Genomic DNA, 27,541 nt, shown 5'->3' with positions numbered 1-27,541 from the left:
CGTGACACCAAACTTGCCATGAAAGGCGTTCAGATGATACATTGGTCTTCATTAGAGAAACATTGATTGCCTGCGAGATGGAAATATTCCCTAACCCTGGGAGCGGGAGTGTGTCAGGACAAGATGTATTCTTTCTCGTTCCTTGGCTTTCAGATAGAAATCACAACACATCGGCTTCCGCCCTGCATTTTTCGCTCCTTTCATATTTGAAGGACTGCTGCTGGTTGCATTTTGTGTTGGGTGTTGTGATAAGCTTGCCTGCGTGTTGTATCATTGAATTCTTTTATCTGAGCTGCAAATTATGCAGCATTGTACCCGCTGTTTCAGAGAAGAAAACAAGGGAAACTCCCTGCCCAGTGTTCTGTAGTTACTGTGTGACTCAGCTGGCTTTACATAACCCACAGTGTATGTGGGTGCTGTGCGCCGCCCCCCTCTGTGTTACTCTTTGAGTCGTCAGTGATGCCCGAGGTGATGTGAAATACATGAAAATCTGTCCGGGGTAGATGGTTTTTGTGTGGTTTGATTCTGAAATTAGAATGCCTGTCTGTTTACCAAATTCTTACCTGGATCCAAAATTACATGCTTGCTTTCTGTGTTCGTGTGAGACTTGTCTTTATTTATATGGTTATTTATTTATTTTGATGCCTGCGGTCTCTTTTGGTAGCTGATGTTCCTCAGACCCATGAGCAGTAGATTAGATGCAGTTTGCTAGTTGCATTTTTCAAGTCATGGCACAGTGGTAGAAGTGCAAGTGAACGAGTGCAGGCATGCATGCTTTCCTGGACGGGGCTTCCGTTCTGTCTTCCTACCTTAGAAAGCATCTTAATGTCTTAAGCAAAACCCTTCAAGCTTTGAAAACAAAAAAAACAAGGCCTGGGAAAATGTCTCTGCTTATAGAATCCCTGCTGTGAAAACATGAGGCTATGATATGGGTCCTTAGTACCCACATCAAAGCAGAAGTTATGTGACTGTAACCCTAGCATTTGGGGTGGGTGGGAGGGTGGAGACAGGTGGATTCCTGGAGCTCCTTGCCCAGCCTATTGAGTTCAACTTCAGATTCAGTGAGGAATCCTGTCTTAAAAGGCAATATGCAGACTGGTTCAGGAGCAATAAATACCTGAGGTTGATCTTGGACCTCTACGTGGACACTTGTGGACACCCCCTTTCACTCCCCCCACTCCTCACAAGTATGTGCATATAATACAGCTGTAGCTCCCTTCCTTCGAATCTTTGAAATCTAGCATATTCTATTCTGGCCTTTTCTACCAAAGCTCACAAACAGCTCGGAGGGCAGCAGGCAGCTCAAGGAGAACTCGCAATTCTTCACAGTCTGGGGCTCAACCCATTGCTTAACTTCCTGTTTCAGGACTTAGCTTTGCTTTATTTTATTTTAAAAACATAGATATTTGTTCTTGAGCAGGAAAAGCCACTTGGGGGACAGGGTCTTGGCAGCTCTGTCTGGGTGGGCAGCCTCTTTCAAATGTTACGCTAGTTGGTCGCTGTCTCCAATAGATGGAAAACACCACCCTGTTTTGGTTCCCAAATGCGTTTTGAAAGCTCCTACAGGAAAATCATTTCATGGTAAATGTGGCTGGAAATAATGAATTCAGCTGCACTGGTGTTAAGTATGTTGGCACTCAGTAATGAAATATTTAGCAGGCGAACCTTCGGAAATTGAGTTGCGTTTTCTTTTGAGAAGTGTTCGCCGAGAACCCCACATGCTGCATGATTTGAGACAAAATTCTCCTGGGAACTGGGAGCTGATTCTTGCGTTCTGTTTGCAGTGGACCTCCTGGGGCTGCTGAAGTGGAGATCTAACACCAACCTTCTGCAGCAGAACTTGAGGCAGTTGATGAAGGTGGACGGTGGTGAGGTGGTGAAGGTAACGTGGGCTGTGGAGGGAGGCTTGGTCTCATGTTTCATGTCGATTCTCACACACTGACCCCAGGGGAGTCCAAGTTCCTAGTTATAATCTCTCAGCAGTGACTTAAGGATATGTGTGCAGTACTGCGGGGCACCTCTTGGAAGGGTTATCTGGCTGAATTTGGAAGGTGTGGGCTTTGAATCCACCTGCTCCTAGGTGCTGTTTCCTCTTCTGATGAGTCCTCGGTGCTGTGCTGACAGCGCCCAGTGACCCGTTTCAGTCACAACATTGCCTTCTTCTCTGGGTTCTTGGGGTCTCATGGGACATGGTAGTCTGGTTGTAACCCTTGGGGGCTGTCTTGTGTGTACCGGGCTTTTCACTCTTACTGTGGTCATTGCCACCATCCTTCTAACTGACTGATTCATGTTACTCAGAATGACTTGAGAGTCAGCTTTGGGCATGGTAGAAATATCGCAAGCACCAAGAGTCTGACGTGGTCATTTCCTTTCTGTGTGGCATTGAGCTCATGTTCAAGCCTCACATTTTGACTCTGGGGAAATGTTAGGTATGAATTAGTTTTGGTTGTTTTGAGTGCGTTTATGGAAATAATTCATTATTTGGAAATTTCATGTGGGACACTTTGATGACATTCACCTTCCTCCTCTCCTCAGTTCCTCTCCGTTTCATCCCAGCACCTCACCACTCCCCTTCCCAACTTCATGTCCTTTTAGAAACACATTTTTCAGAACCATAAATTCCAATTCCTGAAGCCCCCATACTCCTGGACAGGGAACCATTCATTGGAGCATGGTTCACCCACTAAGGAGCCATGGCCTTAAAGAAAGCAAACTCTCCCCGAGAAACCATCAACTGTCCATAACGCCTCATTTTGTGGGACGGTCTCATCTAGCTTCGTCTTGAGCAGGCCTTGTGCAGACGCCCACAGCTGCCGCGTGTTCACGAGAGCCGCTAGCCATCCCATCCAGAAGACTCCGTTTCACCCTGGACCTTTCTGATCTCTGACTCTTAATGTCTTTCTGCCCACTCATCCCCATGGTCCTCAAGCCTTGGCGAGGGCATGTGATGTATGATTTGTAGCTGAGTGCTCCACAGAGACTCTCTGCACTGTGTGGGTACAGTTATTTATTTATTCAGCCCTCCCTACTCAGTGTCCTGACCTGGAGCCTGTGTCAGAGCCATGATCTGAGTTTCCCTAAGCACCAAGTTCTTTCCCTCTTATTATCTAATACTGTGCATCAGACTTCTTCCCTACCTTGGGTTCTTCTCCCATGTTGTATATAAGGTTCTTGGATGCCATCCCTTTGCCCAAATATGTTATCGCGGTCAGGGTGATCCCTGAGGTCCAGGGGGATGCTAAGCTGGCCAGTGGCCTATGGTGTTTCATCAGTCAGTTCTCCACTGCTTGGTTTGGCCTCTTCAGTTCTTCACTCTCTGTGAGAAGAGTATGCAGTAGGGGACTGCCTTATCTCTGGAAAATTAATTACTTAAAATGGCCTTAATTAACCGGCAACGTGTTTAACTTCAGCGTGAATTAATTTGGTCGCACTACTTTCCCGCGTCCGTTGTGTAGCCGCTCCAACACACCCTCGCTAATCTTAAAATTTTAATCATCTCTTCAGTCCTGTGCTTGTACCAATGGCTTGGACAGCGTTAATTGCATTTTATACTTCCTTGGGTTCCAAATCCCCAGTTCAGATGGAAACTGGGCGGATAAACGAATGTACTTTGAAAGACATGCATTTAATGAAATTTTGTCTTTCATTCTAAAGTCCTTGTGTCACGGATTCATTGTACTTCTGTTGACTTGGTGTCGCACCAGGAAAAAACAATCTAGGATAATTTTGTCTTCTTCTTTATTCCCTTTAGCTAATGTACTCTTATATCTGAATATTCATCCTTGGAAGTAATTCCCCTATCTCTACCTTCTTCGGATTAATCTAGTGGTCCTTCTAGTATTCACTGGTTCTTGTGGCTGGCCTGGGGTAACCTCACCTAGCCTTACCTGGTGTGCTTGACTTGTTCCTTCCCCTCTGCCACCGTACTTCACCCATGCTGTTCCTGGAAAGATAAACTGACTTGCCTAAGTCATACAGTGTTGTTGGTCAGCAGGACTTGAGGGAGCCGGTTTTACAGGGCCCTTTCTTCTTTATTTAGAGACACTGATAGATGGTGGGGTATATCCTATTTATTCCACGACTCTCTTGTGTATTTTTATAACTGGTGGAGAAGGGACAGCAGTGTTTGATGGATTGAGAAAGGAATTTGTATGTTTGGTGAGAGAAGTGGATTCCCATGGAAGTGGAGAATCAAGGTGGCTTTTGGATTCCTCGTTAGGTATTTGGAGTGAGGGGTGACGAGGAGGGGTCTGGGCAGCAGGCCTTTAGCTGTAGGTGGGGACCCTTTCCAGATATTTGCCCCCGACTACCAGGTGCTGTGCCCAAAGGAGGAGACTCTGCTCTCTCCAGTTCTGATTCTGGGTCGTGTCATTTGTCTTAGTCCCATTGGTAGATCTGTTGCAGGGAGTTTGTGTAAGTTGTGGTAAGCGGTAAGCTTGGTACCCAGGGTGCCTGTTTTCAGGGACATTGGGCTGTTAGCAGATGGCAGGAAGCTTTGACCTTTGCGAAGATTTACAATCTGAAAATGATGGGGGATGTAACAAGGTTGTACAGACCCAGATAATCAGGATTGATTAAGATCTTGTCGTGTCCAGACTGGAGTTCTTGATGGAAAGGGTCGTTTACCTTCTGCCGGTTGTGTGTACCCTTTTCTCTGTGAAGTAGAGCTGGGGTAGCCAGCGGCACACAACGGTGACTCATGTCTCTCTGAGCCCTGGTTCTCCTGCTAGTTCTTCTAATTTTAAAGCATGAAGCACAGGTGGACAGTGGGAGCCGGCACTAGTTTAGGAACAGGTTCCTTAGTCTGCAATAGGCTGTGACATCTAAGATCCCCTGTATTGCTTGCCAGAGCCTATGAGTGCTTGTGTGTAGGCTGAACCCAACATCTGTTGCAGCCGCCCCTTTGATATTCTACTTGTGTGGCACTTCACCTACTTCCATTTGTTTTTTTCTTTCTTTCTGTTTTTGGTTTTGTTTTTGAGGTACAACTTATATACCATACGTTATCCCCTGTGACTCTGCTCATTTATTTATTATTTTTAGAGTCGTGTAATCCCCACTACTATCTAAGAAGTACTGCTTTCCTTACCCACAAAGGAAATTCAGCGCTACCAACAGTCACTTCCCATAGTCTCTATCACCTGTTAGTCTTGTTTCTTTCTCTGTGTTTGCCCGCTCTGGACATTTAATATAAAGGAATGGTGCAGCATGGCTTCTGAGTCCAGCTCCTGTCTGTCGTTGGGTGCCACGTACACATTCAGTTAGCGGACAGAGCATCTGTGCCGTAGCTTTTCTGAGTGACAGTCCGTTGGGAGGGTAGATAGAGGTAGATAGAAAGCATACACTTTGAGCACCTGTTCTTCAGTTGATGGACATTTTTGTCATCTTTTTCCATTGTCAACAGTGCTGCTTTAGATCTTTGTGGGCAGGTTTTGTGTGAGCATTATGTTTTCCTCTGTTTGGGATGTGTATCTGGGAATGCTATTGTTCAGTTATAGATTGCTGTGTATTTAAGTTTTTGAGGAATTGACAAGCTGCTCTCCAAAGCCCCTGTGCTATTTTATACTTATCCCAGCCATGAATGCACAATAGGCTCCCGTTTCTCTGCATCCTCTCCCACACTGGACTGTTTTCCGCCATGTTGGTGGTAGCCTCTAAAGTGGTTGTGACATGGGAGTCTGTGTGGTTTCAGTGTTGGTGTTCCCATTGGCTAGTGATGAAGCATCTGTACTTTGTTCTTTTTATGGCCAGTGGGATATTGTATATCGTTCCACTTATTCTTTGGCATCTCTGCCACCAGAGATCACACCACTTCAGTATAATCTAGTCTAGTCCATTTTAAACTTCCTTAGGGTGTGGGATTTGATGGCTTCTAGGGTAACATACCTTTGAAGTCTAACTTTTTTCCTAATTTAAGGAATGCTGCTTTGCTTTCCTATATGGCCTTGCTTCTTTGAGTTTCAGTAGACTGTAGAAACAGTATATTGATTCCTGGTACGGTATAAATACTTTCCAGCACACTGTAGCTTTCCTTGGCTGCAGAAATACTCTCCTATTTTCTTCTTGATGGCTTGGTTGGTAGAAGGTCTTTGCCTTTCTAAACTGAAAGCGCTATGGCTTCTTCTTGTCAATCATGGCATCTTACACTTGGTTTCTATAGACGAATCTTTTGTGTCCTTATGAAAATATGAAAAAGGAGGCTTGAGAAGGGTCTATGGGTAGAGTCAGGTGACATAGGGCATCTCCTAGCTCTGGTCTTTCTCCGTTCGGCCCAGGATAACCTTCTTTTGTCTGCAATCCAATCATGTGAAATTTTGCCTCGTTCACAGGTCACCTAAGTAAAACCTTAACTACTTGATTCATATATTTATTGAGACTTTGTAGTTCAGGTGGACCCAGGACTCCTAGTCTTCCTGTGCTAGTGTTGGGGTTATAGGTGTGTACCGCCATCTCTGACTGTAAGTTAAAGTTTTATATCCAAGGCTGGGGAAAGGTAGATAAATGATCAGATGAAGGTAGATAAATGGCCAGAGCCCATGGTTGTCCCAGGCCGGGGACAGAAGTATGCAGGGGCTCTTCACTGACCTCTTGTGCCTTTACAGTTCCTGCAGGACACCCTGGATGCCCTCTTCAACATCATGATGGAGAACTCTGAGAGTGAGACGTTTGATACCTTGGTGTTTGATGCTCTGGTAAGGGGGCCTCCCTTTCATCTGCTCAGAGGGTGAGGTGTTCTTTCATGCTGCCGCCTTTGAAGGGGGAAGGGACCCATCTCAGTCACCTTGAAAGCCTTGAAAGTTGTGGAGTCAATCAAAGAGGGACCCCAAAGGAGCACAAAGACGCTTTGACTGTGAAACTATAGTTATGTTAATATCCCTGTGAGGGTAGAAGGATCCAAACCTGGGGATGGCCTTAGTTGCAGGGACCTTCCCAGCTTATTCCCTCAAGTCGCAGAGGGAGAGTCCAGGATGGTTTTCCTCGTGCCACCCCTGAGCCTGTTTTGGTTACGTTGACAGGTCTTTATCATTGGACTAATCGCGGATAGGAAATTTCAGCATTTTAATCCCGTTTTGGAGACTTACATTAAGAAACACTTCAGCGCAACCCTGGCCTACACGTGAGTTCCCTCCTGCATTGTTTGAAAACCAGTGCTGCCTTCTCTGATGTCCGCGGTTATTTTCCTCTGCGACTTTGGCCTATAACTACATTTCTCGGCTCAAAGCTCTGGCGTACTTGGTAGCATTGTTTGTTTCTTAACAGACCTGAAAATCTTGTTGGAAGAGATCTGTGATAAATAAGCCTCATGTTCTGGAATGAATCTTCATTCTCCTCCCTACCTTCCATTTATCTTGGAAAATTTGTGTTTATGTTCGATGAAGCTGATCTATGGACGTGTGCTCCCTGTCGGCTGCAGCTCCCCAACAAGCATCTGATGAATGAATAAACGGATATGTTTCCATTTTGAGGATATTGGCCCTGTAGTGTACATAAGATGCAGTTTCGTTTTATTCAACCAGACTCCTTCTTCCCTAAAGCATTTCTTCCCTTTTCTTACACAAGTTTTAGCTATTAAACTACTTAAATACATATATATTTTTATCTGTCTGTCTGGGCCCTTTGTCTCTAACCCTGTCTAAGTACACAGGGGATGTATGGCACCTGGGCCAGCAAGGCAGGTTACCTCCTGTTTAGTAACACAATTCTGGATGCAGGATACATGGGCTTACATGACAACTCTGTCCTTTATGAATTGTGTGATCTTAAGCAATTTGCTTAACCTCTCTGGCCTTCACCCTTTTTGTCTATAAAAAGAGAATAATATTGTAGTCCTGTTTGAGAATTTTAATGAGTTATTAGAGTGCTCAGAATAAACCCTGATGCTTAGACAGCAAGCATTAAAGCAGTTGTTGGGGTTCATTTACTTGCTCTTTCATGTTAGGATTTAATGACATGTACTCAAATTTTGAATTGTGTAATTGCACTGAAAATTAAAAAAAAATAAGCCACACACAGACCATTTCTTTAGGAAAACCACACTTAGAATTTAGAGTCTATAAAATGAGGCCCCGTCTATGGTTCTGAGAAGACCTTGTGAATGCCTGTGTTCTCTGCCCGTGGGGAGCTGTGAACTCAAGGCCCAGGGCTACCAGCCTAGGAGCCCTGTGGGATGCACTGTCCAGTCTTGTGCTGCAGGTCCCTTCTTTCCCTGTCCTGCCTGTTCATGGCAGGTGGTGGGTAGTGTCCCTGGCTAGGGTGGGAGCTGCAGAACCTCCTGGAGCCTGCAGAGCAAGCTGTGATGAACCTTTTGTTCGTCTTCTGGTAATGTTTATTTAAAGCCCTCTGTTCGCTCAGTGGAGATGCCCTGTGGGTTGGCATATTGGACATTTTCTTATAGACTTTCTGGGAGAGAAATAGTTTGGAGTGCCTTCTTGTCCTATTGACCAAGCTTGGCTATTCCTGGATTGTGCATGTGGCCAGCTCATGTCTCTGCACGTAGCAGGATCTCCATATGTAAGCCGATTGCAAAGTTTTCTGTCCAGCCATGACTCATCAGCTGTTTTGAGAGTAGCCTTCCTAATTTTGAGAGTAGCACTGAATTCTGCCTATAGGATCTACTGTCTGATGTGAGCCTCAACCTTACTGAGGGTTGGTATCCTGATTGGCGGAAAAAATGAAAATGCAGGAGTTTGGGGCTCAGGGTGTATCTCTGTAATGCTTGCTTAGCATGCCTGAAGCCCTTAGTTCCAGTCCCAGCCTCTTATAGCCTGTTTGTAATGGATCTCACCTGTAATCCCAGCACTCAGAAGGTGGAGTTAAGAGGATCAGAAGTTCAGACTCCTGTGCTACATAAGTATGAAAACAGCCTGGGCTATATGAGACCCCATTTGAGAAAAAGTGGTGTGTGTATACATGCGTGTGGGTTGGTATGTGTTTAGTTTTTGGGAAATCATTCATCAGGAGAAATTAAAGCACTATTTTATCTTTAAGCTTAGATGAAATAGAAGTAAGAGTCATCACACTCTTGTTGTCTGTGCTGTCTGCTGAAAAAATATGTTTTTTTGGAAAATAGATATTTGTACTACGTTTTGATAAACTGCCAATCCATTGTTTTCTACATTGACTACCAAAGTTAGTTTAAAAAAAGAAAGACCTATATGTAAGTAAGTTACTAAAAAATAGGACCCCACATGTTTGACATTGCACTTAAAATAGTAAAATCCTTTTTTTCCTAAGAGTCTTAAAAGTTTTGAATTGTATGTACATATGTCTGTAATTGTTTGCATATGGGCATGTGAGTGCATATCTTTGCGGAGTCCAGAAGAGGGCGCCAGTTCTCCTGGAGCTGGCATGACAGGCAGTTGTACATGGCTGCTGGGAACCAAACTTGGTTACTCTGGAAGAGCAAAATGTGATCCTAACTACTGAGCCATCTCACCAGCCTTTAAAATAGTAAAATCTTGATTCTAAGGAACTTTGGTTCCTAAGCAATGAATCTGACTATTCCAGTTTTGAAACACCAAAGGTGTAAGTTTTGACTTGTGATTTGGAGCGCCACTGAAGGCTGCCCCTGCATATTATTCTATTCCATTCTGGGTGCTTACGTCCTGTCGGTCAGTTGAAACTCCAGCACTGTGTATTGTCAAAGCAGAATCTCCATTCATCCTGCTCCTTGATAAAATCTGCAGGTCTCATTTTATATCTCTGGCCTGGAACTCACTTTGTAGATTAGGATGGCCCCTGAGTCAAGGGCTCACCTGCCTGTGCCTCCCAAATGCCGGGGTTGAAGGCGTCTGACACCGTGCCAAACAAGTGTTGCCATCTTTTGTGTTTCTTTCCAAAGAGCTGCACAAGCAGAGCGAAGGCTCCCAGCAGTGGGTGTTCCCTTTAGCACCCCATCTCCAGCACAGCTCCCTTCGCTCACTGTCAGTGGAGGCTGGGACACCAAGGCTGTACCCAATACTCACCCAAATGAGAGAAGAGTGCTCCTGTGAGGACTTCTCTTCATAACTGTATGCTGTGGCTCTTTTCTGTCCCGTGCTCTGAGTCTCATGGGGGTTGTCTTGGGCTCCCAATTGGCATCATTGAGGCTCCGTTTGCTCTGGCCTTTTCTGGTTCCGACCAGAGGTTTTGATCTCTGGGCAGGTAGGAAATGACCTTACAGATTTATTTTCTGGATTTGGACTATTCTCTTTGTAAATCATTAGCATTATCATTTTATTCCTTTCCTTGATTAGTGTACTGGAATGATTCCCATGGCCAAAGTGTGTGCTGTGGACTTTGTTGCTGCTGCCGAGTGGGGATGGGAATAGACGTGGAAAGGAAAGGTGTTGTGGATCTTGGGACAATACTAGGAGCCAAGTAAGACAGACTTAGCCAGGATTTCAGCCGTGTCCCGGATATTAAGGGCTAACCGGAGTTGCTTTTGCTTTGGGTACTTTCCAAAGAGTGGCTCCCAATGTCGGGTCCCATGGCAGATGGACCCTGCAGGTCAGCCTTCAGAACACACTCAGTTCACACTATCAGGCTGGCTCCCCTGAGTGGCTCAGGCTTCCTTTCTGGGGTGCTGTAACCTGATGAGTGTCAGAAATGCCTTCTTACGCATTTGGTCACTCACGAACCTGCTCACTTATTCTTGATTTAACTAGCATTTCATGTAGGGGGCCGGAGGACTGCTCTTCCAGAGGATCCGATTTTGATTTGTAGCACCCATGTGCTATCTCTCGACAGCCTGTAACTCTAGTTCCAGGCAATCTGATGCCTTCTTCTGGACTCCGAAGGTGCCAGACACATTATATGCAAGCAAAGAACAATACATATCAAATAAAAATTTTCAAAAATTTCAAAATATCTAAAAATATTGCATGTGTGTATATGTGTGTATGTTGTTTTTCTACATATGTCTGTGTAGGTATGTGTACATGCATAGGTCAGATGTTAATATCTGGGGTTCTCCTTTACTCTCTGTCTTATTTTTCGAGGCAGGCCCTCTCAATGAACCTGGAGCTCACTGATCTGGTTAGACTCACTGACCTGTAGATCCCACAAACCCTCGTGTCTCTGCCTCGCCAGTGCTGGTGTTGCAAGCACTTGCTGCTACAATACCTGACTTTTTAAGGCGGGTGCTGGAGATGGAACTGAGGTCCGCCTCCTTGTGTGCCGAGCCCTTGACGCACTGATCCATCACCACAGACTGCGGTATTTTCGCTTGTTTAAAATTCTAAAGTTGGCCTGGAGAAATGGTTCCATGTTGACACATACTTTGTGCTCCTGCAGAGGACCTGGATTTTATCCCTAGCATCGCATGGTGGCCCACAACCGCCTGTAATTCCACTTCCCTGTGATCTGATGCCTCTGTGGGCATCTGCACACACATGGTATATATTAACCGGAGCCCCATTCCCACATCCACACATAAATGCATCTTTAAAGATATGAGATTTCAAAGCTTTTTTTATTGCTATCATAATGTACCTGTAGAAAGAATTATTTTATGAATTCAGGCGGTTTTTTTTTTCCTTGTAGCCATTGCTAGGGACAAGATACCTGTAACATTGCTATCCCACAGGCCCCTCTTTCTCTTAAAGTTGATGCCATTCCTAAAGAAGCAGCTATGTTCTCATTTCTGTGTCTCAGCTCTGTTTTGTCTTCTCTTGTACATCATGTGCTCTTGTGCACCTGGCCTTTCTCCTTCAACGTAATGCTTTTGAGATTTGTCCATATTGCTGTATGTGTCATTGTTTGAATTGGGTCCTTTGTATTTCTTAGTTGTAATGGATTCTCCCTTGATTTGTTCAGTCATTATTGATAAATGGGCTGGGGGCTGCTAGTTTCCTGGTATTCTGCATAAGGTTGAGAAATCTTCTTGCGTTTTATAGGCACAGTATACATTTTTCTTTGGTGAACACTTGGAACCAAATTTGCTGGAGAGACTCATATACAGCTTATGACATTATCGTATCACTTTGCACTTCCTCTAGCAACTTAGAAACATCACTTTGCATTGATTGTCAGGGTGTGACCGTGGTTGCAGCTCAGTCAGTAGAGTGCGCAGAAGACGTGACTTGAGCCTCAGCACATTATAAACAAGGTCTGATAGCAAACACCTGTAATCCCAGCACCCTGGAGGTGGGGACCAGGGAGCAGAGGTCTAAGGTTGTTCTCAGCTGCAAAACAGCAAGTGCCCAGGCCATAAGAGACCTTGTCTTATAACCCAAACAAAATAACTCCACCAATCCACGTTAGTGGTGATAGACCCTCCTGTTGAGCCTCTCCCTTCTTGTACATAACAGCTGAGCAGTGTTCATTCTCTCTCATCATTAAATTATTTACACGGCTCAGGTGATAGGCATTGCATCGCTCATATATTTTACTACTTTATACAAAGCTGAGGCAAATGTTACTGAATACATCTGTAATTGCTGCTATACGAGATTTCCTCAAAGGGAAGTTGCTGATGTCAAAGGATTTGAATATTTTTGCTTGTATCTGGCATCAGTGATAAAATACCCTGATATATGTTTCTTGGTTTCCCTTCAAAGAGTATTGCTCTGATTTTCCCCCTTCATCTTGTCTTCACTTGGCAAATATTTTAGTTGTTATTTGTTTACATACTGTATTATTTACTTTTTTTCCCCATGGGCTGGGTATTGGATGCTGGACCTGGCACCTGCTGAGGGCATCCTCCGACTTAGATACTTTCTCATCCCTGTCTGATTAATTTACATGTATTTGTTTATTAATGAAGTTGATTATTTTTCAAATTATATTTCTCAAATTTTGTTTGTTTTAAATTGAACTTTTCACATACCCCGAAGTTCTGAATGAATCTGTTACCATTTGGACTCTCTGGTTATATGTAATGACGCAAAAAAGGAAATTTTAAAGCTTTTTCCTATGCTAACAATTGTGTAAAATGGAATCTCTGGCTAGGTGTGGTGACACATGCCTTTTATGCTGACACTCTTGAGGCCGGCTTGGTCTATCATTCTCAACCGTCCAATGCCTCAACCCTTTAATATAGTTCCTCATGCTGTGGTGACCCCAACCAGAAAATTATTTCATTGCTACTTTGTAACTGTAATTTTGCTACTGTTATGATTTGTAGTATAAGATATCTGATCTGCAACTTCCAAAGGAGTTGAGAAAGGGTCCAGACCTACAGGTTGAGATCACCAGGACTACATAGAGAGACTCTCAAAAAGCAAAAATAAACCTCAATAAAAACTGCTAAAACCTTAAGAAGTTATGAAGTATAGTCTCCAAGTGTACAATTCATTTGTATTTACTTTCTATTATTTATGTCTGTCATGGGATGAACAATTGGAAAAATAATTCTGATGAATTTGTATGTGCTGTGATTTGCGTAAACTTTTTCATGTTATTGAGTTGTTTCACACTCCCAGTTTATAAATATGGCCATGAGAAGTACAGTTATTATTTATGTTTTAAAAATGAAGTGTTTTAGGGGAATTCGGTTATTAAGAAATATAACATCTACCTTAGAAATCTTAATTTCATCCTCTTAATAGGGATCCTTAGGAAAAGCATTTGAAGTTTTGTGCTGTTTATTTGGAAATTACCATCTAGCAATTTCCTGTTCAGTATAAGGCTTGTAGTTGACACAAAATCAGCCAGGCTGCAGAGAGGTGGCGGGTGGTCCCAAGTGAGGGACCCTTTCGTACCACCCCTTTAATATTCTTTCACTTCTAGGAAGACATTTTATCAGGTGCTTTGTCTGATTAGAAAGCTTTATGAATATGCATGTATTCATAAGTGGAAACCTGAGTAAAAATGTTGAGCTGGGATTTCTGAACTCTTGATTGACATATGTTTCCCTTGGCACTAGGAAGCTGACCAAGGTATTACGGACCTACGTGGCCAGTGCTGAAAAGCCAGGAATCAATGAGCAGCTCTACAAAGCCATAAAAGCCTTGGAGTACATCTTCAAGTTCATTGTGCGCTCACGGGTTCTCTTCAACCAGTAAGTGTTCAGCCAAGGCCTGGGCAGATCCTCACTTCCCGCTTGGTTTTCCTTCCCGCTTTCCCTCCTCTTTGTCCTCCTCTGTGTGCTTGGCTTCTCCTTCTCCTCCTTCCCGCTTTTTGCCCTCTGTTTGGGCCCAAGCTTTCACAGATGAAGGGCAGGGGTGCGTTTGCCCACGCTGACCCTGACTGCTTCCATAGCCGCCCCTGCAGAGTATGCACTGTTCAGAGGTTCAGAAGTGTGCCTGTGAGCCAAGCATTGTCTGCTGAAAGCCTTTGGAATGCTTCTCACGCAGCGCTGGGCATCCACCAAGGGCTTGGCAGCACTTTTCAGTATATCTTCATAGAGCAAAAAGCCCCACAAGAGCAAACAAAAAATGAAACAAGCAATGAGAAGAAAAAGCCAGAATCAAGTTGTACAGCCTCACACGAGAGCCCTTTGGGATCCCGACCCCTTTTCTCCCTCCCATAGAATGCTGTGTTTCTAGAGATACTAGTGCACCCTTGGGCACTCTGCCTCATGGCAGCTGACCACCTTTAGAGTTAATTTGGAACTTGAAAGCAAGTTGGGATATGTATGATTTGATTGTCTTAGAGAATGCTGGTTGCTTATAAATTGATATTTCTAACCTTCTCAGTTTTGCTGTTAAAATGAAATCACTTTGTGGTCTCCCCCAGTATCTCACACTGGTAAAGGAGATGTGGAGGTGGATAGTTTGGGTGTAGGGTGTGGATGTGGACTCTGCTTATTTTTGGAGAGTGCCATTTTGTGGGTGACTTATAGGGAGTGTTGTGAGCACATGGTGGCTGTTCGGGATTAACTGATGTTCTTGAGGTAGGTTTTTCCCCAGAGAACAGAGATGGACTTTGTGAACCCAGCGATCAGAGACCATGCTGCTCTGCAGAGAATAGGGCACACCACATGTGATTAGCGAAAAAATTGGCATAAAGTTCACTGGACCCCTGTCAACATCCGCTTCCTTCAGCTTCACTTGCTTGTAGCGGATGTGTTCATAAGCACCAAGAAGAGAGGGAAAGAAAACATAACGAACACCACAGCAGCATGCCACTGACCCTGTCGGACAGTGGTGGTCAGAAATGGTGAGACCACTAGTGACTGGGCAGCCAGCCCTCCCTGGGCTGTTGGGCACAGAACTGAGTGTGCTCCATTCACTCTGGGGTTCCATGGTTAAGCCAGTAGCCATATGAAGACCCCAGTTGGAGGCACACGTCTTGTCCTTGATCAGTGTCTCAGAGGCATGCTCCTTCTTTTTACTTGCTGGAGATTGGCACGGCCCTTCATGTAGACAGATTGTCTGTTTTGGGCTGTTTAAGCTGGTAATGATTTTCTCGCTAGTTGGTAAGAATGGGAACAAGGTAGACTTGCCTGTGCCTTCCTGTATGTTGTCTGGTTTTTATTTCCATCATGCCGATTATGTGACAGTGAACACTGTGGCCCCTGGAATCCTCATTTTTAATTATTTTTCCCATTTGCTCCTCCCCTCTCTGCACATATCATGACTGCACATGCATACATGATACATAGTGGTCAGCGAACACCTTGCAGGAATTGGCTCTCTCCTTCCACCATGTGGTTTCTGGAAGTCTTACCAGCTGAGCCCTCTTGCCAGCCCCCCCCCCCCATTTCTTTAAATTCTCTCATTACAGTATGGTCGGAAGATGAGTTAGAAAGAAGACCCATAATAGGTGATGTGGTTTTTATCATGGTTTACCTGGAAAAATCTAATCTTGTCCTGTGTCTGATCCATGTATTGCCATGTCAGGGACTTGTGATGTGTCTTTCTCTGCAGCCGCAGCGAGGATGTCCTCCTTCCTCAGAGATTCGCAACAATAGCCTGTGTATTTGGGTTGTCATAGCACACAACTCTTTTATACAACAGCGCTGCATTAGAAATGACTGTGGCTACTCAGTCCACTGAGGTCAGCCGGGGGCACCAGGAGCAAATACTCTGCCTCACTTTGGTCCTTTTGAAGCACAGAATAGGAATACAGAGTTGCAGGCGTAAGCTCTTGGAACCATGGTTGTTTCTCAGATTTATTTACTTTGATTCGCCTTGTGGTGGTCAGCAATATGATTGGCTGCTTCTCAACCTTCAAAATCAACTTCGATGGCTTCACTGGGTGAGGCTTCTGGCACCCACCCAGCATGCAGCCTGGAAAAGATTGGCTCACATTCTCATTTTTCCGTGGTGTCTTCATGTTCTCAGCATCCAGTATCTTTCTCTCCTATTATCTTTAGAGATTGTCTCTTTTTCTTATGATCTCAAGGTTCCTCTGCTTTTCCTGGCATGAGACCTACAGTTGAGCAGTAAGTTAGGGCTGTGGGGTGCGCAGCTATGCCAGGCTCTCTCTCTTCCGGCTTTCACATGCTGTGTGTTATTCTCATCTCGTTGACGGATGTTGTCACATGACAGCCCTATCTTTAAGCCCCAGTACGTATATACTGGGCAGACAGTCTCTGCTCTGTTTCTCATACCTTCAACCCAGAGTATCTGTTGCTTTGAATGCTTCGTACTTCCCTACCGCATCTCAGGTTCTGCATTATCTTCATGCAAGCTCTGGGGAACTTTTCGTTCTCATTCCAGACTCTCGTCTCCAGCATCTCTGTGATTTTAAGTCACTGGGAAACTAGATGCCGCACAGAAGGATGGACTGCTAGTAAACACACAGCTGCCTGTAGGAATGTGATGTTAGAATACCACTTCTGCTGTCCCTCTTCTCACAGATGCTGACACATAAGGGTCACTGTCATGAGCCTCACGTGGGACATTTCACATGGGAAACGAGACTGCACTGAAGGGTGCTGCCGCATCCTCTTCTCCACCCCTTCCCCCTTCTCTTCCTTCTCCCTGGCAGTCACAGAGCCAGGCTCTTGCTGTGAACCTCTTCCATCCTCAAGAGGTACAAGAAGAGACTGTCTTCAGCTCGATGGGCTCTGATTCTTCCATGACTTCCCGTGTTGTCTCTCTCTGGTACTGGAGCCTGAACTTTCTTTGGAGCCTCTCCCACCCCTTGCTGTTGCCTCTCTGTCTGCCCATGATATTATAACTTAGTATCTGATAGTCTATCTCAGTGTCCTTTTGAACTGTGTACCCCAGCTAAAACCTGACACCGAACCTTGAGTATGACACAGGAAGTACCCCATTTAGGAGCTCAGGAATTCCCTCTTTCCTGGGCTGGGCCCTCAGGCTGCCTCTCTCCCATCTAAGTCTCAGCAGGAGCTAGCCTCATCACTGTTGTTTTTAACTAAGGCTCTTTCATTCTGTTTTACCAATAAAGATGCTGGAGTGAAAACCTGCTAGTTCAGAGAAAAGAGACAGCGCCCAGCTGCCTCTTCCTCTGCTGTCCTCCCAGATGAGAGCTTTCTCTTATGCCATCTCAAACAAAAACTCCTGTGACCGGATGTCCCTCCCTTCTACTTCCTGTGCACCTCTCTCTCTCTCTCTCTCTCTCTCTCTCCCCTCCTGACTTCCTCTTACACTCTATGTTTTTTTTTCTGTTGACTGGTTGCTTGCTCTGCCTCTTGACCTATGGTTGACCTTATTTAATTCTGTGTACAATATTCAAGTAGAAAGCTTTTAGATTAAAGGAGGTATACATTAGGACTGAGCCACACCGCAGCCTGAAGCATCTTTTTCCAGTAAATAGCTCAACCTCAGGGTTCAAAGTGTAATCCAATATCCTACAAAACACACCCCAAACTGAATTTCTTTGCTAGAATAGCATGCTTTTTCTAAGAGCCAAGATTGTCCAGGGCACAAGTTGAATGTCAGGTATCTCTAAGAGACAGTGAATTCTTTCATGGCCTTCTTTACTGACACATGGGGGTCACAGTGATGTCCTGATCACCCTTGTCTTTCTCCTTTCCTTTTTGCTTCTCTCCTTTGTTCCTTTCTTCTTCCATATATATGTAATGAACTTGAGTCCTGTCTGTATCACCACTTTTCACAGCCTTTCCAACTCCTTCTTCATGTTCCTGAGTCTGGCTTTTAACTGCCCACCAGAATTTCAGAGAGATGAAAGAACACATGTACCTTTTAGAATACGAAGTGCACTTGTGGTCATATTGTGTAGACACAAGACATGCCCCTTTTGCATATCTATGGCTGAAGACTGTGAGATGTTTTGGTATCTCATGGATTCCACAGGCTGGAAAATGGAAAAGCTTATGCCCTTCCTGTCAGAGCTGCTTCTGCCAGAGGCTTCCTTTCCAGCCCATGACATCATGTTGGCCTTCCACAACATTTGCCTTTGACTTCAAGGGCCTGATTGAGTCTTGCCCCATTCGTGTTTTGAATGGGTTACTTGAAGAGGAAAGAGTCTGGTACCCCAGGCAGGTGTCTGGAGTGCTTGCTCATCAGCAGTTCTAAGCAGGTCTCATGAGGGATATTTTCAGTGGGGAGAAAAAGAAACCCAAGTTCTCATTTTCTTACCTGCATGCAGTACACTCATTACCTTGGGAGAGAAGCAGCTGTGCTCACCACTGTGCTTGATAAGTGTGGTTTTTTGTTGTTGTCTTTTGTTTCATTTTTTTCAGTTGGAATAAACTTTTGGGGTCTATTCTTTTTCTTCTTTCAAAATGGTCTGCTGCATTTTCAAGTATAATAGAGTTGCTGTGTTAAATTCTGTTATAATTGTGATTAATTGTTCTTCCCAAAGAACAAAGAGATGAAATTCTGGAGCTAGTGATGCTTACCGTGCCGTCTCAGGGCCGTTCTGTGGTGCAGTCCCATCCCACACTCTTTGTTCTGGTTAGGGAGCTCTTTTTGTCTTTAAATGAGAACGGCAGTTCTGGCCCAAACAAATCTGGTTCATGGTGAACTCAGGGAAAGACTCCAGGCAGCCAGAGGCTCCTCTCGCTGTGTGTTTTTTCTGCCTTCTGTGTGGGTGGGAGCGTATTAACTAGAAAGCCCAAAGCAGACATCCTGCGTCAGACCTGCCGAATGCTGGCCTGTGCCTAGCTATTGCTTGTCACCTCAACTGCCTTTTGTGTGGTGTCGTCTCTGCCTGTCATCTGGTGTTAAGCTTTGTGAATAATTAGTTATTGATCATGAATAAGTTATGCCGATCCGTCTTTGTGCTCTCGTTCTTTGGGTCACAAAATAGAATGTAGTTCATAGACAAAGAGCCTGTCATCATTCATTTTTAATGAATTCTTATTGAAAACAGAGCAAGAAATGAGGAGGTCTTACTCATCAATTTATTTATTGATACGTTTCTGGATTCCTTCTTCCCATCCCTTCCTCCATTTCGAAGTAGGTCAAATGAGTAACTCTTCTTGGTATATTTGATAAAACCAGGATGGAAAGTTCTGGAGACTTCCTGCTGATGTCTCATTACAGAGAGATGTGTCAAAGGAGCCATTGCACAGTGTAAGCATTCGTTAGGCTACGCATAGTTGCTAAGAGAGCAACTTCTTATTAAACTGTCATCCATGAGAGGCTCTTTGTAAGGTGTCAAATATTTTAAAGGCTCGGTCACTATGCTTTATAGTTTTTGAAACAGTTAGTGTTAGCCTACAGGTTTATAACTATGGCCTGTTTTATGGATTTAGGTCTTCGCCGACATGAAGGTTTCCCCTAGTGTTTTACTTAGTGTGTTCATTTCTTTCTTCATTCTTTTGTTTTCCAACTCTCGGAGTTTCATATCTCAGATACTAGTTTCACCTTGCCCAGACTTGTCTTGTAATTCATAATGTAGCTTGGTCTTGAACTCATGCTGATCCTCTTGTCTCGGCCTCTTCACAGCTAGGATTGCAGGCTTGAGCTTCCATGCCCTGCTTAAGGCATGTCTTTTTACAAATAGCGAGCATGTATTCTTATTTGCCAATCTCACGATTCTTTAAATTTATCATCTTATTTGTTTACATATAAGGCTGTGAGGTTTTAGATTCCATTTCTCAACCTACATTAAAAAGTAGATATTTTCTAAAGTGAATGGTATTTCCTTGACCATAGCATTGGAATGAGGAGGGCAGAGGGTTGTAGTGAAAGCACAGGTTGTGTTAAACTGTGGACATCGTTAAAGAGGATGAGATGAGGGGAAGTTTTAAGGTACAGATGAGGAAGATTGCCCCAGATAGCTTGGTAGAATTCTCTTTGGATACAGTAAATGTACAGGAGTAACCTCAGTCAGGTCGCTGCCTGGATGGATATCTTGGTAGAATTATACAGCTTTGTTACCATCGCTCACACCTGACGTGTTAGTTTCTGTGGGAAACTAAATGCTGAGGACATTCCCTTCATAGCCTCCAGCTTTAGGTACTTTGGGGAAATAGGGTCTGCATAGGAACTACATTTTGATTTTGACAACTTTTACATTCTCATTTTAAATAAAGGGTTTTCTCCTTAGTACCCGTTCATCAACAGCCCTGTAGTTAGGCTTTGGTTGTAAATTGTTGCATGCACATTGGTCTCCTGGTTGCTTGCTTGGTCCTATGTAGGAGGCAGAAATGATTGGTGCCTGGGAATCAGTGTCCTACCCCTTTCTGCCACAGGGGAGTCACCTTTTCTGAAGAAGTTCCCCTGAAGTCTGTCGATAAGTTCTGTTTGTTAAGAGAAATCCACATGCGTCCGGTTAAGGGGTATCAAGGATTTATTAAGATTTAGAATGGAGGAGATACACTCACAGATATAGGATTATGGTAAATCCAGTTGCAGAGTCCTTGGAAAGCTGGGGACTTGTCACTTGCTGCTTCTTGCTGCCTGACTCAGTCTTCACCACCCAAGAGAGCAGAACCACCCTCCTTTCTTCTGGATAAGAGGTCACCACCTCTATCTGGCCAGATAGCCCAAGGTCATGGGCCAAATGATTACCCACTATATCTATTCCTCAGTTTTTTTTAGAAATCGAATCGTTATCTTTCCAAGCAGTGTGCTTCCAACAGATAAATAAAACAGAAAAGATTCAGTAGATATCAAGGCATGGAAAGTTTGAAAATAAAAACCAAGAAGGAAATTCCATTTGCATATAGAATTTGGAAATGGCATGGATCATTAGATTTCTAAGAATTTTCACAATCCTCAATACATTCACATCAATAATCAAGCATCATTCTATAAATAATCTTTATGCATGTGACTAGAGTCACAAATCAGATTTAATCACTTTAAGAGCAGTACTTAAAGGTCTTCAAAACCAAGAGATGGCAGGCTGTTGAGGCAGCTCAGAGGCTACCGCACTTGCTCTTCTTCTGAGGACCCAAGTTCAGTTCCCGGAAAGCACACAGTAGCTTACAACCATCTTCAAGTGCAGTTCTGGGGCATCCGACGGTCTCTTCTGGCCTCTGCCGACAGCACACACACATGGTTCTCATACATTTATGTAGGCAAAAGATAATCTTTAAGAAAATGGAACAGATGTCACAGAGAAAACAGTCATTAAGATTTAGCTTTTTGTGAGTAAAAAACTAACGCAGACGACAGAAAAATTATTTAGAAAATACAAAAGTCTTTGTACCCTAGGCCAGTTTTTGTAAATTTTACTAGAAACAGATATACATTTAAAACTAATTTGTCTAAAAAAAAAATGTGTTCAGGCTTTACTGCAGTATGTAGGTTCAGGGTTGGAAAATATTGTAAATGCTTTATGACCTCGACCATGCATACATTTCCTTTAGTGAGCTGTGTCCTCCCCAGACCTCCAGCTTGCAGACTATGACATGCTCAAGTGTTTACTTTCCCCCTTTCTTTCTCCTCATTTTAGAACGAGGCACATTCTACTGCTGAACCGGAGCTTCATGTTTGTAACACAGAATCCTCTTATCTGAACAGAATGCTCTCTGCTCTTCCTCACCAAAGATGTCTCTTTTTCCTCACAGCCCCCTTGGTCTCTTCCCTTCCTGCTTCCTGGCTCCAGTTCCACTTTGTTTCCTTTGTTAAATTGATACTTTTTAACAAACCTCTAAAAAAATCTCTGTATTTAGACAATTACTGTTTTTCACAATGAAAGAATGAATTTTATGTCCTAAAGATTTTCCTCATCAAAATATGCTTTTCCCCCACATTTTTCTTTCCATGTAGAATTAATTACCCATCAGCTTGAATCTGAAACTCTTAAGTAATCATTTTTGTAGTGAAGACCTGAGAAATCTACCTCGAATTTTTCCATGCTCTGACAACGTATAAAATGTATATTTTAATAGATACAGTTATGTACTGTGTTGTAATGACTTAAAAAGCCAATTATATTTAACTTATTTTCATTATTTTAGCTTACATTGGAATCATATAGTTTCCTTTGTATACTTGATGGCATTTGTAGACTTTAGCTTATGTGGCTAATTTATTTTTAAACATACCATTTAACACTCACCTAATTTATTCCTTGATTACATATGAAATTGGAGATGTTACTTATGTAGTCTTTATTTTCAGCTCTTAAAGTTAAATAGCTGCGTTTAATGCACAGGAGGCAATAGACATTACGTTATCTTTTTATTTGTGTATTTATTTTTAGGTTAAAGTTATGGTTTGATTTCAGTATCTAGCAGAGATAATTCCAACTCGGCCAAGCCGTGAAGTCCAGGCCAAGGTGTGTGCTAATACTGACTGTCATCTCTATTTTTGTTTTGTCAGATAATTTATAAGAGAGTAGGACAGTCAAACAGTAATGTTAATTTATTAGTTTAAAAGAAGATAGTTGAATGAAAATTATATTTATGATAGAGTGGAACAAGTTAAGGTCACCCACTTACATAAGTAAACTTTTAGATTTTTATTTGTAGTTTTATGAAGCCTGAGACCAAATTGTTCAGCCTCAGCAGTTCTCATAGCTTACGGTTTTCAAATAAACCTTCTCTACTTTTATTGTTCTTTTTTCCCTTTTATTTTTCTTTCATCTCAAATGAACTTACGAGGGAACACTTAGATGTTTTCATTTTGGCTAGAACTGGGTGAAATAAATTTTTCAAAATCCCTTGAATAACAAGATCATTTTAATGTGAGGGGGAAAGGTGGGTTGAAGATAGAGACAGAAAAGAAGAAATTAGAACAAAAACTTAACCTGATTATTAATGTTTATTGTATAGTTGCAGATTAAGAATAATCATAACAGTGTTGACGTGAGAATTTTAATCAGGCATGCAATCAAAAGATGTTTTTAGAAACACAGAGCCATGAGAGATTTACCACCAAATTCATAGATGTGATCACAAGTTCAGGTATTTTCAAAACAAGGGAGAAACCACCGCTGCGGTTGCTCTTGTTAAAGCCATTCCCCTGCATGGTCAGCCAACACTGGCTAGGTTAACTCTGCCCTGAGCTGGTGCTGGGACTCAAGGAAAGAAAGTTACCTTTATGCAAAGTCATCCCCAAGAAAAGTGGCAGCGCCTGGCAGAAGACCCTTCATAGAGTTCCACTTCAAAGACGATTCATGGCTTCATGGAGTACTCCCTTCCTCAGAGGAGGAATCCTTCCAATGAATAAAATCAGTGGGGTGGCTTAACCACAGAGTGTGAATCTTGATGTCATGAGTCAGAAAGACACACAGGGATTGTGTTGTCACCACGTACATCAACTTAAAAGAAAAAGAAATCTGACATCCACCCATTCTTCCATTTATGCATGTATGTATAAATCTGTCATCTACTGGCTAACATCTGTCTGTCGTATGTATCAGATCCTTCATTTGTCATCTAACTCATCTACCTTCTTGTCTTTCTCTTAACTCCTAATCATCTCTCTATCTGACTCCCTGTTTATCCACCCATCTCTTCATCCATCCAAATATCTTTCTACCTGTTCCTCTGTTTATGAACCCATCAATTCATCCATCCAGGTTAGTTTTTATTCTCAACCTGATACAACCTAGAGTTATCTGAGAAGGAACCTCAGTTGAAGAATTGTCCCTATTAGATTGTCCTGTGGCCATGTCTATTCAGTTGATCTAGGACAGTGGCTCTCAACCTGTAGGTTATGACCCCTTTGGAGGTCAAATTGGAGGTCAAATGATCCTTTCACGCAATATCCTAAAACCATCTGTATATCAGATATTTACATTACTATTCATAACAATAGCAAAATTACAGTTATGAAGAAGCAATGGAAATGTTGTATGATTTGAGGTTACCACAGCATGAGGAACTGTATTAAGGGATCTCTGCATTTAGGAAGATTGAGAACCATTGGCCTAGGTCCACCCCACTGTGGATGGCTCCATTCCCTGACCAAGTGGTTCTGGGCTAGATGGCTCAGAGGTTAAGAGCACTGACTATTCTTCTAGAGGTCCTGAGTTCAATTCCCAGCAACCACATGGTGGCTCACAGCCATCTGTAATGAGCTCTGGTGCCCTCTTCTGGCATGCAAGCACACATGGAAGGGATGTTGTATACATAATAAATAAACAAAATTAAAAAAAAAAGAATGTAGCTGAATGTAAACCAGTGAGTGAGCCTGTAAACAGGGGTCATTTCTGCATGAGTTCCTGCCCAGCCTTCTCTCAGTATGGACTGTGACTTGAAGTATGAGCCAAATAAACCCCTTGTACCCTAAGTTGCTTTCATCAGTGTTTTCTGAGAGCGATGAAGAAGAAAGTAGAATACTATTTATATGTTCTAGCTAGTCTATTTATCTTTTCTGAATGTCTGTCTAGGTCTATTAGATATAGTTCTCTATCCACCTGTCATCTCTGTGTATATATTTATATCTGTCTTCATTTATTCCTCTGTTTATCATTTCTCTATATCATTTATCTATTTCTCATCCATTGATCTTTCATCTGTCTCTTACATCTGTCTCTCCATCCATCCATCCATCCATCCATCCATCCATCCATCCATCCATCCATCCACATCATCCATCGGTATTAATTACTTTATTGTTGCTGTAATAAAACATCATTACCAAAGCAGCCTGTAGAAGAAAGGGTTTATTTGGACTTATGGTTCCAGTGGGTCAGATTCCATAATGTGGACCACAGGCAGCCAACAGCAGTCACGGTGGCAAGAACTTCTCAGCTTAAGCCTTTAACTGCAAGCAGGAATCAGGGTGAGAGAACTGGGAGGGGCTTGTGCCTTTGAAACCTCAAAGCTTATGCCCAGTGACCTACTTCCTATTCTAAGGTCACACCTCTTAAACCCACCCAGGCTGTCACAACAGCTGTGGACCAAGCCTTCAAACATCAAAGCCTTTGATGAACATTTTCATTCGGGTCATTACATCATCGTGCTCCCATCTCCCCCCCCCCCCCCTTCATCATTTCCCTATATCTGTCTGTCATCTCTCTAATCTACTTTGTTTTGTTTGACAGAGATGTGTAATGGTCTATATTTGGGAATAGCATTTCCATGGTATTACACATTCCCCAGTAGCATTACACATTTCGCTCTGTGTAATGGTCTTTATTTGGGAATGCATTTCCATGGAAATAGCTGAACACTGTAGTGGGAGCATGCTGCCACAGTAGATGATAAACATTTTTGGAGGTCGAGGCAAGGGAGTGATTTTCAAGATCAAAGGCATGGTGTGGCATCGGACACTTGAAATGGTAGGTTTTGGCCATGATGATTCATAGCAAGAGTGGCGTCAATCTGAGATGGAGGAGGCAGGTGCTGGGCAGAGGCCCTGCATGATGGTGTTGCAGCTGCTGTGCAGGTGTTGGCTTTCTGGTGATAACACTAGGTACATATGCACAGGACCAATCCCCCCCCCCTTTTAATAGCTTCCAGGCCTAATTTTTTTTTTAAACTTTGAAAATCATGTGTATGCATGTGTATCTGTGTTGAAGTAAGTGCATGAGAGTTAGTGCTCAGGGATGGCTGGCAAGGCTGCTAGAGTCTCTGGGTCTGGAATTCTAGGCAATTGTGAGTTTCTTGATCAGGGTGCCAGGACCAGAATTCAGGTCCTCTGCAAGAGCTGTGTCCTTTTAACCACGAAACATCCTCCCTTCCATTTTTACTTGTTTTTAACGGTTTAGTGCAGTGACTCCACATTGATCATCACAACGTGTACGTTTTTTCACACACTCGTTTCTGTTGCTTTTCTTTGCATTTTCTCTTCTTAAGAGCCACAATCCCCGTTTCTTCCTTTCTCCCCTTGCTTTCTTCAATACCAGTTAATGTTTTCTATTTTCCATCTTCTCTTCTGTTCTCTCAACATGTTTAACATCCTTTACTACTTTTTTTCATAACTATCCCAGATGGAAACATGGCTGCTATATTTAAAGAATAATTTAAATTACCCATTCCCATTCCCTTGGAAGTGGCCGAACCCGGACTAGCAGAACGCAGAGACTGCAAGCATTCTTTTTGTCCTTGGCATTAATGTCACCATGCACTTGCCTTCCACGTGTACTTTGAGCCTGGCCACACATGGCCGTTTTGTGTAGTCGGCATTCACTGGTTGTGCACTATGTATAGAATTGCTTTTCATCTCTCTTTTAGCTTCACGTTTCCCTAAGGGGTCGTTTTCCTTCTGTCAAAGGAGTTCCCCTTAGAATTTCCTTCAGAAGAAATCAGCTACAGGCTTTGTGTATATGAAAATGATTTATTTCATGTCTGTGTTTGAAAAGTACTTTCATTTGACATCGCCCTCCAGATTGGCACTTTTCTTCCTCCAGGTGTTACTCCATTTTCTTCTGGTTTCCATCATTTCTGGCGAGAAGTCTCTTTTTAGACTCACTGTTATTGTTGCATCCTTAAAGATAGAGTAATATGTGTTCTCCCCTCTGGCTGCCCTCGAGGTTTGTCTCTGTGGTTATTTGCATAGGAAACAACCTATGTGGGCTGCATAGGAAGACTTGCATTTATTTTGCATGGAGTATTTGGGGTTTCGGTTTGAAGTCTTTGATCACCATTTCAATGACTTCCCTCCCTCCTGATCCTCCCTTTGTGCTGACGCCTCAGTAACCTGTGCCCTAGATCTCTCCCCTGCTGTGCTAGCTCTTCCACACTCTCCTCTCTGTTTTCCTCCTTTGTCTGTGTTCTCACTAACTTTTCTCTGGGTTGTCGACCATTTCACTATTTTTGTTTCTTGCTGTGCCTAGACTCTAGTTAGCTCCTACAGTAAATTCCTAATGTTATTACATTGTTTAATTTGGGACTTTGCATTTTAAAGATCCACTGGGCCCTGCCATGATCCACCTCGACTTCTGTTCCCCCCCCCCACCTTTTATTTTTCTGACATTCCATCATTTTATTTTTTCTAATAAAAAAAAGATGTTTTATTTTTACTTGTGTGACTGCTTGTGTGTCTCGCTTTGTGTGTACATGTATGTGGTACCCACAGTGGCCAAAGAGGGTGTTGGATTCCCTGGGGCCTGTTGTGAGCTGCCATGTTGGTGCTGGGAACCAAACTTAGGTCCTTTGAGAGAGTAGCTGCACTCTAGACCACTGAGCCATCTCCGCGGCCCCCATTTTCTCTAATTTTGATGTTCCCATCATCTGACTACAGGAAATCTGCTGTGGTCATTGTCTTCTCTTCCTCTTTGGTTGGCCATGGGGACCATCGTTTGCTGAGATTAGTGAGTTCTGTTTGAAACCCAAGTTATTTCTTCTGTAGAGGGTTATCAGCTCCACTCGGCTTTCTAGAAGTTTCCCTTCTAA

The 27,541-nt window shown here is 43.2% G+C and overlaps 1 protein-coding gene across 2 annotated transcripts in view; it reads left to right on the top strand.

The window, feature by feature from the left end:
• Dock1 (dedicator of cytokinesis 1) overlaps nucleotides 1–27,541 on the top strand; it is a 502,998-nt gene that overhangs the window by 106,148 nt on the left and 369,309 nt on the right. For both annotated transcript variants that reach the window (XM_085693243.2, XM_085693242.2), the window contains exons 19-22: nucleotides 1,785–1,882; nucleotides 6,603–6,692; nucleotides 7,017–7,117; nucleotides 13,847–13,981. In XM_085693243.2, the coding sequence (XP_085549369.1) occupies nucleotides 1,785–1,882; nucleotides 6,603–6,692; nucleotides 7,017–7,117; nucleotides 13,847–13,981 (424 nt within the window). The remainder of the gene's footprint in view (nucleotides 1–1,784; nucleotides 1,883–6,602; nucleotides 6,693–7,016; nucleotides 7,118–13,846; nucleotides 13,982–27,541) is intronic.

This window comes from Myodes glareolus, chromosome 7, assembly GCF_982192425.1.
Source record: "Myodes glareolus chromosome 7, mMyoGla1.1, whole genome shotgun sequence".
NCBI lineage: Eukaryota > Metazoa > Chordata > Mammalia > Rodentia > Cricetidae > Myodes > Myodes glareolus.
This window is presented reverse-complemented; position numbering and strand designations above follow the sequence as displayed.